This window comes from Anas platyrhynchos, chromosome 8, assembly GCF_047663525.1.
Source record: "Anas platyrhynchos isolate ZD024472 breed Pekin duck chromosome 8, IASCAAS_PekinDuck_T2T, whole genome shotgun sequence".
In the NCBI taxonomy this organism is placed as follows: Eukaryota; Metazoa; Chordata; class Aves; order Anseriformes; family Anatidae; genus Anas; species Anas platyrhynchos.
In genome coordinates, this window is record NC_092594.1 from 18,084,531 (window position 1) to 18,099,026 (window position 14,496).

General features: G+C 51.5%; 2 protein-coding genes across 4 annotated transcripts in view; one reads left to right on the forward strand and one right to left on the reverse strand.

The window, feature by feature from the left end:
* The window catches only part of RNASEL (ribonuclease L), a 16,330-nt gene continuing 1,834 nt past the window's right edge, over nucleotides 1–14,496 (forward strand). The window contains exons 1-8 of one of the 3 annotated variants that reach the window (XR_011810843.1): nucleotides 1–72; nucleotides 1,462–2,548; nucleotides 2,959–4,486; nucleotides 4,871–4,959; nucleotides 5,357–5,547; nucleotides 5,649–5,760; nucleotides 6,223–6,344; nucleotides 7,051–14,311. Coding sequence is in view for 2 of the 3 variants with exons in the window: in XM_027462382.3 (XP_027318183.3) it covers nucleotides 2,980–4,486; nucleotides 4,871–4,959; nucleotides 5,357–5,547; nucleotides 5,649–5,760; nucleotides 6,223–6,344; nucleotides 7,051–7,186 (2,157 nt within the window). In the remaining variant the exon portion in view is untranslated. Of the gene's footprint in view, nucleotides 73–1,461; nucleotides 2,553–2,958; nucleotides 4,487–4,870; nucleotides 4,960–5,356; nucleotides 5,548–5,648; nucleotides 5,761–6,222; nucleotides 6,345–7,050; nucleotides 14,312–14,496 lie in introns of those variants that run through there. The other 2 variants (XM_027462382.3, XM_027462384.3) reach the window with 2 other exon arrangements.
* Nucleotides 9,438–14,496, reverse strand: part of RGSL1 (regulator of G protein signaling like 1) — a 14,134-nt gene continuing 9,075 nt past the window's right edge. Inside the window, exons 14-22 of the mRNA XM_072041450.1 lie at nucleotides 14,267–14,363; nucleotides 13,981–14,110; nucleotides 13,062–13,242; nucleotides 12,532–12,670; nucleotides 11,901–12,025; nucleotides 11,616–11,728; nucleotides 10,071–10,178; nucleotides 9,883–9,947; nucleotides 9,438–9,567 (exon numbers count right to left, since the gene is read on the reverse strand). Of these exons, the coding sequence (XP_071897551.1) occupies nucleotides 9,487–9,567; nucleotides 9,883–9,947; nucleotides 10,071–10,178; nucleotides 11,616–11,728; nucleotides 11,901–12,025; nucleotides 12,532–12,670; nucleotides 13,062–13,242; nucleotides 13,981–14,110; nucleotides 14,267–14,363 (1,039 nt within the window). The 3' untranslated portion in view covers nucleotides 9,438–9,486. The remainder of the gene's footprint in view (nucleotides 9,568–9,882; nucleotides 9,948–10,070; nucleotides 10,179–11,615; nucleotides 11,729–11,900; nucleotides 12,026–12,531; nucleotides 12,671–13,061; nucleotides 13,243–13,980; nucleotides 14,111–14,266; nucleotides 14,364–14,496) is intronic.

Consider the following 14,496-nt stretch of genomic DNA (forward strand, 5'->3'; position numbering starts at 1 on the left):
CAGCTGCTGCTATGACCTGTTTTGGGTGATCTTGGATGCCTTTTGAGGAGCTGCTCTGCTCTTCTTGCCCAGGTACTGGGGATGGTGCTCTGCTTGGTGGGGTCTCTACATGCCTGGATGTTGCCCTTACATCTTCTTGAGTCTGCTCTTGCTGATGGGCTCGCTGGTCTTTTTGTGCTGGTCAGGGTTGAGCAGCAGCCCCGAAGGTCAGCAAATGCAGGTGAAAAGTGTAACAATGCTCCACTGCAAAATGAATCTTGGTCAATGCTCCTGTGTTCCTAGCTGCCCCAGGGCTTGGGTCGCATCCTTCTGCAGGCTATTTTCCAGGGCTGTGTTCCAGCAAGCCCCAGCAGCGTGGCCAAGCATATAAACCCTGGGATGTTCCCATTTAGAAATATAATAAGGAAGCAAGCGCAAGGAACACGAACAAAAAAAAAAAACCATCCTACTATTCATAGTTTGTTTAAAAAAATTATTTCAACTTTGGCAGGCAGTTTTTATTGTCATGTTTCAGCTCATGGTTTTGTGGGCAGTAGCCAGGGCGTGGATGCTGCCTCAGGGGAGGGTTGTGACATGGGCGAACATCCATCAGCACAGAGGATGAGGAGGATCATCTCCTGAGCCCCTGTCTTGCAGGGGGCAAACAAGCACTCTGCAGAAGCTCCTATGCTTGAAAAAGCCTCTGAGACCTTTCTATTCTCCAAAAATTGCCCAGTTGTGCTTAAACTTACTGTTGTGCAAAAGTAGTTAGGAGCAGGGAGGAGAGATGGGGAAATCCAGCTTTGCTGGGGAGAAAAAAATGGGGAAAACCATCTTGGGGAAAACCATGTTTTGCTCTGGTGAAGCCCCGCTTTGCTGGTGTACAGATGCACAACAATTCTGCTTGATGGCTGCAAGCACCTTGCTTCTGGCTTGGTGTTGGCCTAGCTGCAGCAAAAAGCCCTGTAGTGATGGGCTGCATGGTACAGGGATGCAGTCTGCTGTGGCGGTGTGACTTTTGTGATGTTTTCCTTCCCTGAGACCAGAGGGAGAAGGTAAAGCACAGCAGGTGAAGCAGCAGCTCCCCTGAACTTGGTGGCCATCACTTTTCCTGTCCCTTGGCTGATTATGGCCATCCTTCAAGCGAGAAGCTTTCCTGTCCTCAATTTGGCTTCTTATTGTCATTACCCTCATGGTAACTAACTAGTGTTGTGCTGCACAGCACAGTGTTTTCACTGCGGTCACCACAAAGCTGTTTGTTTGTCTGGAAGGCATCCCGAGTCTGTTCTGCCTTGCCTGCAGTCGTACTTACAGATTTATTTTGTGGGGAGCCGCTTCTGATGGCGTGTCTGTCAGAGCTGGCTCCCTTCCATCCTTCCACCATCAGATAAGGAGCTACTTTAAATCAGCTTCCTGAAGGGAGATTTTGTTCTATTTAGGTGGTGTTGGTGTTGTGTTGTCACCTGAATTTTTTAGTCACAGGTTGTATGGGTCAAAGGACTGCAACGCATCCCTGCTATGAGCCAAAGGTCGCTCTTTAGAAGATGCTTCTGAGCCTTAAATTACCACTGCAGCTACGTGAAGGACACCCAAAAATATGATCTTCAGCAACAAAACCCACTGGCACGCTGGGAACACAACAAAGTCACCGGACAAGAGCCCAAACTCTGCTCTGGCTGGAGAGGACGGTGTCATCGTTGGACCTCACAATCCCTGCAATGCGCCCATCTGCTGGCCTACAGCCTGCGAACAACAGGACCACCACAGTTGTCCACGGTCACCTAAAATTCGGTGTTCCCTTGGGGGAAGAAGCTCGGTCTCTGGCAGGCTGTCTTGGGGGCTGTTGTAGGAGAGGAGGAAAATACAAAAAGTGATGCTGGGGTGAGAGGGGGCAGCTGCCTGCTTCCAGCACAGCTTGGGTAGGGGGCTGGGGCTCGGTGACTGCCTGGGTGAGATCCAGGAGCTCGGCTGGTTTGGCCACAAGGATGGATTTTGGATTTACCAAAAAGTGTGGAAAAGCTTCAACCGAAGACCAGTACTGGTGCATTTAACATCTCTGTGCTTTCAGCTGCTGAGAGCCGGTTTGCAAACCTCTCTCCTGTGCTGAAATGTCCCCAAACACCCTTTTGGTCCCTCCCCAAACCCCCAGCCCTCCCCACAAATGCTCCCAGGCACTGCTCCGTCCAGTGGGAGGAGAAATTGTTCTCGTGACGCTGCTGGGAAAAGCTGCTCCCTGTTTTCGGAGTTGCTTTAAGCTGCTGCTGTGTTTGCAGCTGGGCAGGGGGCCCTGTCCCCTCCTGCCTGGGGCTGGTGGCCCTGTGTGACAGCAGGCAGGGCTGTGGGACTTTGCGTGTCAGGCAGTGCGCAGCTGCGTCTGGCTGCAGGACAGGGGGAAGGGAGCAGCCCTTCGTGCTTCCTTGGGCAGGGTGTCTGCAGCTCTGCCTCTTGGTGGAGGAAGTAGAAGCAGAAAAAGGGGCAGAACAAATGTAAACCTCCGCCTCGGACACCTTCTCCTCCACCTCTTTCCCTCTCCAGTTTTGCAGGTTCTCTGTGCTGGCGGCGGTCCGTGGTAGGTGAGAGCATCCGTGTGTCCCCTGCTGTCTGCAGCCCCTGGCCGTGCCGGGGGGATGCTGTGCTGCTTTTCCAGCCTGATGCTCCAGAGAGTGGCTCTGCCTTCTCCTTTGCTCCTGCCCACACCCAGCTGTGCCTCGCGGACCCCCCCAGCTTTAAGGAAAGAGTGGGGTGCTTTGGGTCCTCTGAAAGCAACAATTTATTTGTCTGCATGCAGCAAAAGGCACGGAAGTTAGATGCAGTGCATTTCTCCGTGAAATACGGTATTCGTTTGCTGCTTGGTGGTTTGGGGGAGGAGGGGAGACAAAACGAAACGAAAATAAGATGTCTGCCTTTCCCGAGGGTTGCAGTACTGTGAATTTAAGCTTCTTAGTTAAAGCTGCTCTGCCCCTTTTCTGATTTGTTTAGATACGTTAAGCACGGTTCCGCATGTCGCGTATGCAAATGCCGGTTTCTGCCTGCCTGCTGTGTTCTCCTCCCGAAAACACCACCGAAATACCAGGTAACCCTGGGGCGCAGGAGGCAGCCACCTCATCCAGCATGGAGGCTGCAGATGGTCTTGCCTCCAAGCTAAATGTTGCCGTGATAAACTCCGAAAGAGAAAAGGTGCTGGAGCTGCTGGAGGAAGGGGCAGACGTGAACTCCAAAGTGGAGTTTGGCTGGACACCGCTGCAGAGTGCTGCGCAGGCTGGGAACAAGGACATGGTCCAACTCCTGCTGGACAGAGGCGCGTGTCCACACGCCAGGAAGGACAACGGTGCCACTGCCTTTATTGTGGCAGCGATTGTGGGAAACGTGGAAATCCTGGAGCTCCTTTTTGGTTATGGGGTTGATATCAATGATCATGACGACAACGGCTTCACAGCTCTCATGGAGGCTGCTTTGTATGGGAAGGAGGAAGCCCTGAGATACCTGCATAGCAAAGGGGCAGATGTGAACATGAGGAGGGTAACCAGCGAGGAGAAGGAGAAACTGAACAAAGGGGGCAGGACTGCACTGATGGATGCCTGTAGGAATGGCCACTTCTCAATTGTAAAAACTCTTGTCAAAGATATGGGGGCTGATCTGAACATTTGTGACAATAAAGACAGAAATGCCTTGATCCATGCCCTCAAGGTCCATGAGAGGAAAGTATCTGAGGCTGTCTCTATAGTCCATTTCCTGCTGGACTGTAGTGTTAATGTCAGATGCAGAGATGAAATTGGGAAAACTGCCCTCATCCTAGCTGTTGAAATGCAGAACAAGTGTTTGGTGAAAGCTTTCTTGGACAAGGATGAAATAAATATCGATGATGCAGATGAGGACGGCAACACAGCACTGATGGTGGCTGTGGAGAATAATGATTGTGATATTGCAGAGATGTTGTGTGAAAAAGGGGCAAGGACTGACATTGGGAATCTTATTGCTATTGCAAATAGAAAATATTCTAATACAATGCAACGTCTTCTTCGCAAGTACAATGCCAAGCATGTCCCAGCAAGATATGAAAACTGGGAGCCAAAGAGCAAATGCTGGAGGAGCCAGCTGCAACGCCTTCATAAAATCTATCGGCCCATGATTGGCAAACTAAAGGTATTTCAGTACATCCGTCAGAGAATCCAGAGCACCTCCCGGGGTGGCATCTACCTGGGGCTCCACGGTGGGACAGAAGTGGCAGTAAGAATATTCCTCAGCGCACAGGGTAGCGAAGAGAAGGAATTCCTCGACCGGTGTGGTGACTGCGAGCATCTACTGAAGCTCTTCCAGTTTGAGAAGGAAAAAGGCTACATGTACTTGTGCTTCCCTCTCTGGGAGAAAAACCTTGAAGAACACCTGCAGGACCCAGAAGATGAAAAGGATTACAAGGGCATCCTGAAGATGATCTTCCAGGCAGTGAGAGAGCTGCACTCCCTTGGATTTGCTCACCAAGCTCTGCGTCCCAGCAACTTCTTGATAGGTTGTTTTGTTTTCTATCTATTTTTGTTTTGCTTTCCTGTCACCTATAGTTTAGAGGAGGTGCCTTGTAGCTTTCTAACACCCCCTGCCTCAGATCAGATGTGAAACACCAGTGCAGGTATCTTTATGCAGAACGGGATGTCTGTGGCATTTGTTCTCTTTGGGTAGGTACAGGTGTGCTGCCGGACAGTCCTGGGAGGGTGAATAGATCAGCCTGACATGCCTCATGAGATCCGCCTGCCTTGCCAGGGCTTTGCGGGTAGCTCAACTCACAGCAAGTCTTTCCAGAGATGTCTCCTAAAGAAGGCCCCATCCAGAACATGGTGACAAACTTGCGTTAAGGTTCTCTGCCATCGCTTGTTGATATTTTCTCTTATTTCCTCAGATTTAGCTGGAAAAATTTACTTGGCGGATTTTGATAACAGCAGAGTGTTGATTGAAGGCAACAAGGAACTTATAAGCTCAGACTTACAGGTAACTTCCCTGCAAATCAATAAATGCTTTCAAATATAATCTACTTCTGATATCTTCTTTCACTGTGAATCCCAAGAGAAGCCTTTGTGCATCCTCAGCTAGAAGGAGCAGCCTCACTGTTTTTTGGGCAAGCCTGTAGAAGAGCAAACCCCGCATGAGAATGAATTAGGGTGCAAGGCTGTGGCTGGTGCTGGGACCTCCCCAGATACCTCGGGAGCAGGATTACAGTGCCTGACCCCTCAGTCCTTGTGCACACAGCTTCAGGGTTCCCGTCTGTGTTTGTGCACGCCTATAGGTGCGTGTCTATGCGTGCATTTTCCCCATTTATGAACATTGCTTCCACTTCGTCCCTTTGGTAAGAAGCTTCATGTGTCTTGAGTGATATGTTTCCTTGCAGGACCTCAGCAGGCTCGTGCTATATGTCTTAGCAGGGGGTAGGAAACCCCTTTGTGAAGTCAGTATTGAGGATTTGGATGCAAATTCCCCAGATTACGAGGAGGCTCTGGACCTTATAGAGTGCCTGGCCTCTCACGATGACCAGGGATGGTGGGGTCTGAGCAAACACCCCTATTTCTGGAGCAAACAGACGTAAGTCCTGGGAGTAAAGGAACATTCTTAGTATGGGATTTGCCTGTGGTGCTGGAGACAGCGATGTTCTCTTGCAGCTAACGAAGCTTGTTGTTCCACAGCAGGTTCAACCTCCTGAAGAGTACCTGGAATAAAATCAAGGATCTCCAATGGGATGAAGATCTTTTTGAAACTATTAATGCTAGCAGTCCTTACCCGTGCTGGACTGAGATGGTAAGCATCCTCTCTGTGGATCAATGTGGGGATTGTGCTAGATATCCAGCAGAAGCTTTCCCTGAGCATTTCAGTCCTGGCCCCACTGCAGGTAGCATCCTGGAAAGGCCTTGTGCATAGTGTAAGATCTGGCAGGCATGGTTCAGCAGGGCAGCCTGAGAGGCCCTCAATGGGCCAATCCTCCAGACGTGCATGGAAATCTGCCATGCCATGTTGGCAGTCCTAATATAACACCCTGCATCAACAAGGCAGGAGAGGAAGCCCTTTGCAGAGCCAGGGGTCTGCACGGTGCGTGTCCTGTAGAGTGAAGTCTCCTGCTGGCAAACCCACTTTGAAGTGTCACAAGGCTTATTCGTGCAAGACGATGCCTCTGCAGGAAGGCAGCAGCTGTGATAAGTGGAGGTGTGTGTGCTACTTCCATGGCGGGGAAAGGTAGGGAATAACCTGTCACCTTTTTTTCAGATTCATCCAAAGGTTCTGCGTATCATGGAAAAATCCAGTTATGGAAAAAAATTCTATTATAAAAGCAATGTCACAGACCTTCTGAGGTTCATCAGAAACCTGGATGAACACCCCAATGAAAGGTAGATGTTTGCATCTTTGTGCCTGTGACACCTGTGTTGCTGGGGACACTTAGGAATATGCGAGAATCGGTCGCTTTGAGAGCAAAATGTTCTTCAGAAGGGAGGACGTAGCCAAGATGTAGATGTCCATTAAAACATAATTTGTTAGATGGGCTGTGTCCTCTAGCAGTGGTGTGGGAGAGCTTGTGTCCTGGCAGCTAGCAGTCTGATCAGAAACAAAACCTGACGCCCAGACTTGTTCTGCGATGAGGGGCGATATCTTTATATCTCAGCTTTGAGAAGCCTCCTTGCCTGCCTCACTGCTGTTCTCAAAGGGCTGATGGTTGCTGTGCTGAGGTCCTTGAGTGGGTCAGGAGGTCCTGCTAGGAGGTCCTGAATCCCCAACCCTCTGCAATCATGGGTATCTTACCCCTGTGGTCGGCGGTCCCCGTGACGTGGTGGTGGTAACCCCGAGCTGTGGTTTTGCTGAGGCCACCACTTCTTTTCTGTGAAGGTGCAGGTGGAACTAGGCAGATAGAGGTGCTGGAGAAGTGGCAAAAAGATGGAGCCCAGAACCTGGGGAAGGGAAAAGTTACAGCTCAGGGATTTGTAGGAAATCGTCCTGCTTTACCAGCCTCTGGAATGGCTTTTTCTATGCAAAGGAGGAACCAGGGCATCCTGGGCTCCCTGGGTGTGCTCTAAAAACTTTGTTTTTGTTCTGTTTCAGGATCAGTGAAATAACAGGGGACTATGCTAAGTATTTCCTGACGAAATTTCCAGCACTGACCATTTATGTCTACAACCGTTTGCGCCAGCATCCCGAATACAGCCACTTTGTAGACATTCAGGATCCTCCTCTGTAGGAGGCTGTTGCCTCACGTCCCATGGCTGATCCCCACTTGCTCTGCCTCCTTTTGTTCCCTATTTCTTCAGCTGAAAAAAAGAGTTGAAGAAATTGGGTAAAGAGACAGGAGAGAGCACATGCAGGTACAGAGCATGGAGAAATGAAAGGTGCTTCAGAAGTTATTGGTGTAAGGACAAGGGCTTGGGCAAGGAGCCAGGCTGAGTGCCAGCCCAGGTCCCCCGTGACTCCCTGTCCCCATCTCCCTGATTCTTACAGAGAGCAAGGAGATGTGGGACAGGCCCCATATTCCCAATCCATGCAAGAGGCAGAAGAGCTCAGGTATTGCCAACCAGGGACTCTGAAGGAGTTTCCCTAGCAGGGAGCTCTACAGATAGCACTTATGAGCCACACGGGTACCACTATCGAGACTTGAATTCCCTCCTTCCACTCCTTGAACGCAGCAGCCAGAAGCAGAGATGCTGTTGGTGCCCGGCCCTGCCGTTCATACACAGCAGCCCAGAGCTCTGCTACTGGGGCTGAGCAGCACAAACCCATTTCTGGAGCCCGGTGGCATCCTGCTGGCCCAAGGACTTGTTTGTTTCTCTGCCAGCAGTTCCCGCGGGGCTGCACAATGATCATATATTGCTTATGGAAATGTTTTCCAGCTGTTGAAATGATTTTTTTTTAACTGATTATTGTTCTTTGTGTTAGCCTATGAAGAACCAAACGGAGAATAAATTTGGAAAAATGTTTTCTACATATTTATGAATGAGGTCCCCATCTCTACCTGAGAGAGAGCTCTGCTGGGTGCTGAAGGCTTCCTCTCCCTGGAAGCATACGGTCTCTTGTGAAATGGGCTGGATAGTGGATTTTTAATTTATTTATTTATTTTTTGCTTTGTTTTACTCCTGTGGAGCGAGGGTGAGGATCTCATGGATGAGCAGATGTGCAAAGCTGAGCATCAGCGCCTACGTGTGTGCCGAACTCAGGGTGGATGTGTTTGCTCCGTCTCATTGACAAGCGAGTGGCTGTCAGGATGCATTGTGGAGCTCTGCATCCCTTTAGCTGTGCGTGCTTGTATTTTTATGCAGCTGCAAACCAGCAGGCAGGGCTGTGCCATGGGCTGGGCTCCTTGAGAGCATTATAAAAATTCCACATTGTCAGCCTGCTGCAACCTTTGTGCCCTCTTGCCTCGCCCTGCTGTGGTACCAAAGGGCTGTGACTTGGTGGCTCTGAAAGGCTGTGAAAAGCCCTCCCTGGAAGCAGAGAGCACTCCAGGAGGCCTAAACCAGAGCCCCCACATCTGTGAATCCTTCTGGGGACGGGGTTCAGCTGGGCTCACGCTACAGGGACAGCGCCTTTAGGGCTGAAGTGCTAGTGCAAGGCACGTGGAAACGCAGCTAGCTTTGGGGCTGGGGGCTTGGGGCAAAACCAAGCTGCAAAATCAAATTTTGGGGAGCCAGCTGGTTTTGCAGCTGGCAACGGGAAGCTTCTCACTTACAGAAGTGTTGGACTTTGGGTTGGCCTGTTTGATTCTGCCCAAGCCAAGTGTTGATAATCAAAATGGACAAATAAGAAATGTTATCTCCTGCCTTAAATACACCTGTGCTGTTGCCAGGATGCAGCCGTCTAGGATTTGAGGGTTAAAGCATAGCTAAAAATAGACTTCAAGTTACAAGGCAGAGCATGCACGGGTGGGAGCTATGAGAGGCAAGGCGTGCTAAAGGTCCTGGACTATTCTTCAATGAAGTCATGTCCAAAGTACACTGGGGAATTTTGCTGCTTCCTGGTGGCTCAGCAGAGCCACTCTTCCTTCCCGTCAGGCAGGAAAGTGAAGGTGTTCAGTAGGGTTTGGTTAGTGCTTGGGAAAGATAGGTGCTCTGGATATTGATAAAAATAATAATGAGAAAACCAAAATCCTCAATCAGGCATAAGCTGACTTTGGGAGGGGTGAAAAACAGGCTCTGATAAGATGGGCACCACCTCACCACCCTGGGGACAGCTGCGCCCTTCCACCTAAATGTACCTCCCACGTTTTTTGGGGAAGACACCAAAGTGTTGTCCTGCCGGACACCCAATGTGATTTATTTAGCTGTTGGGTCTCAGCCACGGGCAATGCAGTTTTTTAAAGATAAACGAGGGGAAGGAGGCTGCTGTGTGGCATGGATGTCTCCTCAGGTGGCAAAATGCCTTGTGGCACGTCCCTGCAAGTCACTGCCGGTGCTGTGTTATCAGGCAGGCTGGAGGGTGCTGTCAGTTGCTTTATTTTTCGGGTCTTATTGCAGATTAAGTGCAGCCTATGTGGTGTGTCTTGGCTGCTCAGCTTCCGCTTCCTTGAAGCACATCCCTGCCCTGCTCAGCGTGGGTAAGGTGCTGGGACATCTGTCTTTCCACCTGAGCCTGTGCAGAGGGGAGAAGCTCTGTATCAGTGGCTGCTGCTGATAGATGCGTGGGTGAATGGTGTTAACGAGGCTGTGCTTAGGGCATGGGGACATTCAGCAACTGGAGGCTGTGTGTGTGTGTTACTGGGAGAGACTGCAGCCAGCTGGGGCTGGAAACAGCCCATCCAGGAGCAGCAGCAGCTGCGTTGAGGTGGAGCTGCTGGCACCTGCAGCACAAGCTCAGGGAGGGCAGTGAGGGAGGGAAATGCCTCCTTGCTCTGGGACCCCATCCTTGGTGCTATTTGCAGGGTGGGCTGCCCCTGTAGCCACCTACCTGCCCTGCAGGGAGCCCTACAGGCTTGCTGAGTGGGAGATGTTTCTCATGGTGGTTCTCTGAATCTGAGAAAAGCAACAGGCACAAAATCCCCCATCGTGGCTGACATGGGGAGCCCTAAAGCTGGGCTCTCACCCCAGCAGCTGGAGCTGCTGTGGGGAGCAGGAAGCCTTGTGGCACCAGCTCACCCCTCTGCTCCTCCAGCAGCTCCTTTTGCAGCTCCTTTTTCTTCTGGGAATGTGGCAGCAGGATGCGGATCCCTCCCAGGAGGGTGAACATGATGACAACGTGATTGCCTGGGGAGGGAGAAGAGAAATGTCCCCTTGGAGTCCCACCGGGCTTGTGCAGAGCCCGAGGGCAGTGCCGCAGTGACGCCTGGCGACAGGCGGCCAGCCCAGCACCCTCTGTCTGCACAGCAAAGTAATAACCAAAATATGGCAAAAACGAGATGTGGGCGACAGGAGGGCTCTCCTGGGGATTGCAGATATCTCGCCTGGCAATTTTAAGGCAGCACACCCAATTTTTCCCAGCAGAAAAGCGAGCTCTGAAGGTCAGCAAAGCAAATCCTTAGATAAAGTTTGTTGATAAAGTGCGATAAGGTGCAGAAAATGTCCCTAGCAGAAGGTGGCAGAGGCATGAGCACAGTCAGAAGCAGCAGCTCTCTGGGGGTTGTGTGTCACTTTGCTTCCCTCCTCATCAGCAGCCGGAGCTGGGACAGCTTCTGCCCTGCATCAGGATGCGTCAGTGTTTATCCCTGCCCCACTGGGCTGAAGGGGATATAGGGCAGGAGAAATGACCCAGAGCTGAGATGGCACATCTCTCCCCGTGATATTCATCCCTGCAAAGAGGCAGGTGCTCCAGGGAGCTGTGGCTCGGGACAAGAGTTGTCCTGGGGATGTTCCCTGCAGGATCTATGTCAGAGTGAAAGCACCAGCACAGGGTTTGCGACTCCAGCTCGGCTGCCAAGCTGCAGCTCGAGCACCTGCCTGTTCACATCAAAAAACCTCCAGCCGTGCTGATTTTAACCAGAACTTGACAGTGATAAATTACCGGGAGCAGAACGCTGCGTTGCTGACACCCACTCGGCCGTCAAAGCAAGATTAGGACGTGCCTATTTTGGTTTCCCCTCTAATCAAAAATCAATTAGACAATTTCCAAATGAATATTCAGTCAAGGAGCCAGGCTGTCAGGCAGAGTGACAGCACTTAACAGTGCTTTCTTTGTGTTTTTCACAGTTTAGTGTTTAGTATATTGAAACTAAATAAGTGGATGAGGGGAAAAGATTTTTTTTTCCCTAGAGATATCCTAGTGAGTGTCACCTCACATCCTCATGAAACCTTTTCTCCTTTCCCAGTGTTCAAAGCATCCTCCGTGTAATGCCACTAAGCCTGGTGTTTGCCTGCACAGTTCTGGGCAGTCTTTCTTTTTCCTGCTCACATCCGACTTATAACCCAAAAGATTCATTGCTTTAATTTCTGTTTTAGCATGTGTATGGGGTATTTTTAATTCATTTCCTTCAAAAACCAAGACTTATGCAACAGCTCTTTGCTTATTAACTCTCTGCCCCCACTTCTCTAATCCCCAAAGGAATTTCTAAAAACCCACTGGGTGATTTTGACTGGATTTGAGGGGAAGGAATGTCTTCAACAAGGTCTGTCCCAGCCTTGGTCAGCTGGCTGTTGAGACAGTGAGACAGGGCAAACGTGGAGCAGGGGGACAGGCACTCATCTTACTTGGATTGTAGATGTCAGATACTTCAGAACAGGCATTTGTACTGGGCAATGAGGCTGTCTCCCTCTCCACCGTGGAGACCCGAAAGCTCTTCATCACCTTCCAGTTGCAGAACCTGTGTGAGAAAGGCTGGAGTCAGGGACAGCAAACCCCCAAGCAGATGTCGACAGCTGTGTTCCTGGGGAGGGTTTCGTCTGCGTTTTCTTCATGCCAGAGGAGCCAGGTGGCTGGAGAAAGAGGCTGGCACCCACACAGCCTCTGCCACCTCGGAGGGAGGGGACAGGTACCTCTTCCAGAAGTGTATCAGGATGGGGAGGAGGGTGACCTTGGCCTTGTGGTAGAGGAGGCGGTTCAGCAGCCCCTTGGAAGACAGGGTCCAGATTAGGTCTCTGTCATCTTCAGAGATGTTCACCTGGCCACGGAAGAGACCGTGCTTAGCCAGAGCAGTTTGTAGGTTTGTAGCACTCCTGGTGGCACATCCCTCTCCCTAACCCCCCTGGTATTTCATCTGCCTCTAAAAAGAGATGCTACTGAGGTCCTGGCTGACTGTCCTGAGTATATGGGTTGGATCCCCCTTGGATTTTTTGGAAAAACACTGTGCTTTCCAAAGGGAAGATGGGCAGAGCCACAGCTACTCAAGGTGAAGAGGTGGGTGCATTGTGGAGGAATTATGGTGGCTTTGGCCTGTGGAGGATGAAAGGACTGAATTGGATAGCAATACCCATCCTGGTGCTTTTTCCCATTGCCCGTGCAGAGCTTCCCAAGCTCTGGAGCATGTCCTGAAGGTTCAGAGCACGTGTGGCTGAAGCAGACCCAACCCTTGCCTGGTTTCTTCCCTCACGGCTGCAATGGGATGGCCTTGAGCAATGATCAGCCAGCAGCCCCTCCAAGCTTCCCGGGTGGGTGCCAGCACCTTACCCGCAGTTTGGGGGGGATGTCGGAGTTCAGGAAGAGCTTGCTGATGATGGCAGCTTTCCTTTTGAGAAAGGCGACTTCCTTGTCTGAGCGCATGTTGTGGGCTGCCAAAGCTTCGGCCGAATCAGCCAGCCTGGAAAATCTGCAAAAGCACGCCTGCAGGTCTTGCTCTGAGACAAGTGCCTTGCTACTAGGCAGGCATGTTCCTGCTGGGCTCCGCATTTACTGGGGCACAAAAACAACACCTAGGAGATGTGGGACAGCTGAACGGGGTGGGGAACCACCAGCAGGCTCACTGCAGACAGCGAACAGGCTTTGGTCATGCCATGCTGCAGCGTGGTGTCCAGATCCCAGCCTGGCACAGAGGTGTTGAGGGGGTTTTGGGGTGTCAGAAGAGCCCCCGGTGTGTGAAGAAGCTGTGGGTGGCTTTGTCCCTTACCGAGGGACAGGCACCACCCTCAGGGAGGGCCTGGGCCTGGGCCTGGGCCGAGGCAGACTGCTGGCACCTGAGTGCCTGTGGAAAGGGTGCTTACTTGTTGATCTCCAGATAAAAGCGGAGGTCATCGACGAGGAAGTTGACGGTAATCAGCTGGTTGTCAAAGAGCTGGCGTTTCACCAGAGCCATGTCCTTGTCCTGCAGGGAGCCGCTGGAGACGTCGTGGGAGTGTAACGTGCTCGTGGTGCTGCTGCTGCGCATCGTGGTGGGGGGCAGGTCTGGGAGAGGGGACAAAATGTTTGGGTCCTGCTTCTCCCAGTGCTGGTTTGAGTCTGGCTGGGCATCTGATGCTACACCTGGCTCCCTCCCCTAACCTTTGCTTGCTTTTCTTGCTCACGAGGAATTTGCTTGAGGGCCTTTCAGCCTACGTGGACTACAGCCTTCCTGCAGCCTGTAGGGCTCCCCAGGGAATTCACATCCACCCAGTGTGCTTTTCCCTTAGCTCAGTGACCTCCTTCATCCATCTGTCCTCATCCTTGCACTCATGGAGTGCTTTTGTTCGTTGTTTTCATGGGGTGATGGCCACATGAAGTTAGGTCAAAGTCTACCTAGCCGTTATCCTGTCTTTGACAGAGGCCACAAGTGGATTACAAGGGAGAAAGAGAGGTAAAATATTTGTTATTTCCCCTATATACAATATTCTCCAACTTCCAGACACTTCCATTTCCAGGGATTTCCTGATCTAGGTGGACTTGGCATCAGAAAACCATCTATGGCATGAATAAGTTATCTGTGTTGCTTGTGCAGAGTTCTGTGCCTCATCACCCAAGATTTCGGCACACATTTGGCATCCTGACACTCCTGCATCACCAGCTCTCTAAATACCTCCAGCAGAGAACAATTAGGGTTCAGCACGTGGGGATGGGTGAGGAGCCACAGGCTTCCTCCATTCACCTCCCCTAAACCTGGTAGTGTCCTGGGGAGAGAGGAGCGGGGCGGCAGGACTCCAGCCTTACTTTCCTCCTTGTTTTCTCTTTCCTTCCGCAGAAAGCCCTCGAACTCCATGCGGCACTTGTCGTCGTTCATCTCCCGATGGAACTTGCAGATGCTCTTGACGATGTCGTGGATGGTGAACCAGGCACACTTCTGCAGAGATGAGGCACAGCCTGGCTCGGCTGGTGGCACAGCCCTGGGGACCCAGCCCCCGGCTGTGGGGTTTGCTCCCACACAGAGACCATCTCCCCTCTTTCTTTCTTTCCTAGACAACACCCCAGCCTGCTGGCAGGGAGGCTCTTTCCTTACCAGGCTGTCTGTCGTGAATTTTCCCATCCTGTGCCGCAAATGAAGGTTAGACTTGGGAGTTTCACTCGGGGGAAACAGGTCCTGGTACTCCTTAAACCTGCCAGATGGGAGACCAGAGAGCATCAGGGGCAGCCAGACGCACGAGCAGGGCAGTGGTTTGGTGGCCGGGATGGGGAGCAGCTGAGAGGGGATGGCCCCGAGGTTGGGGTCCTGCAGGACTCCTGGTCCTG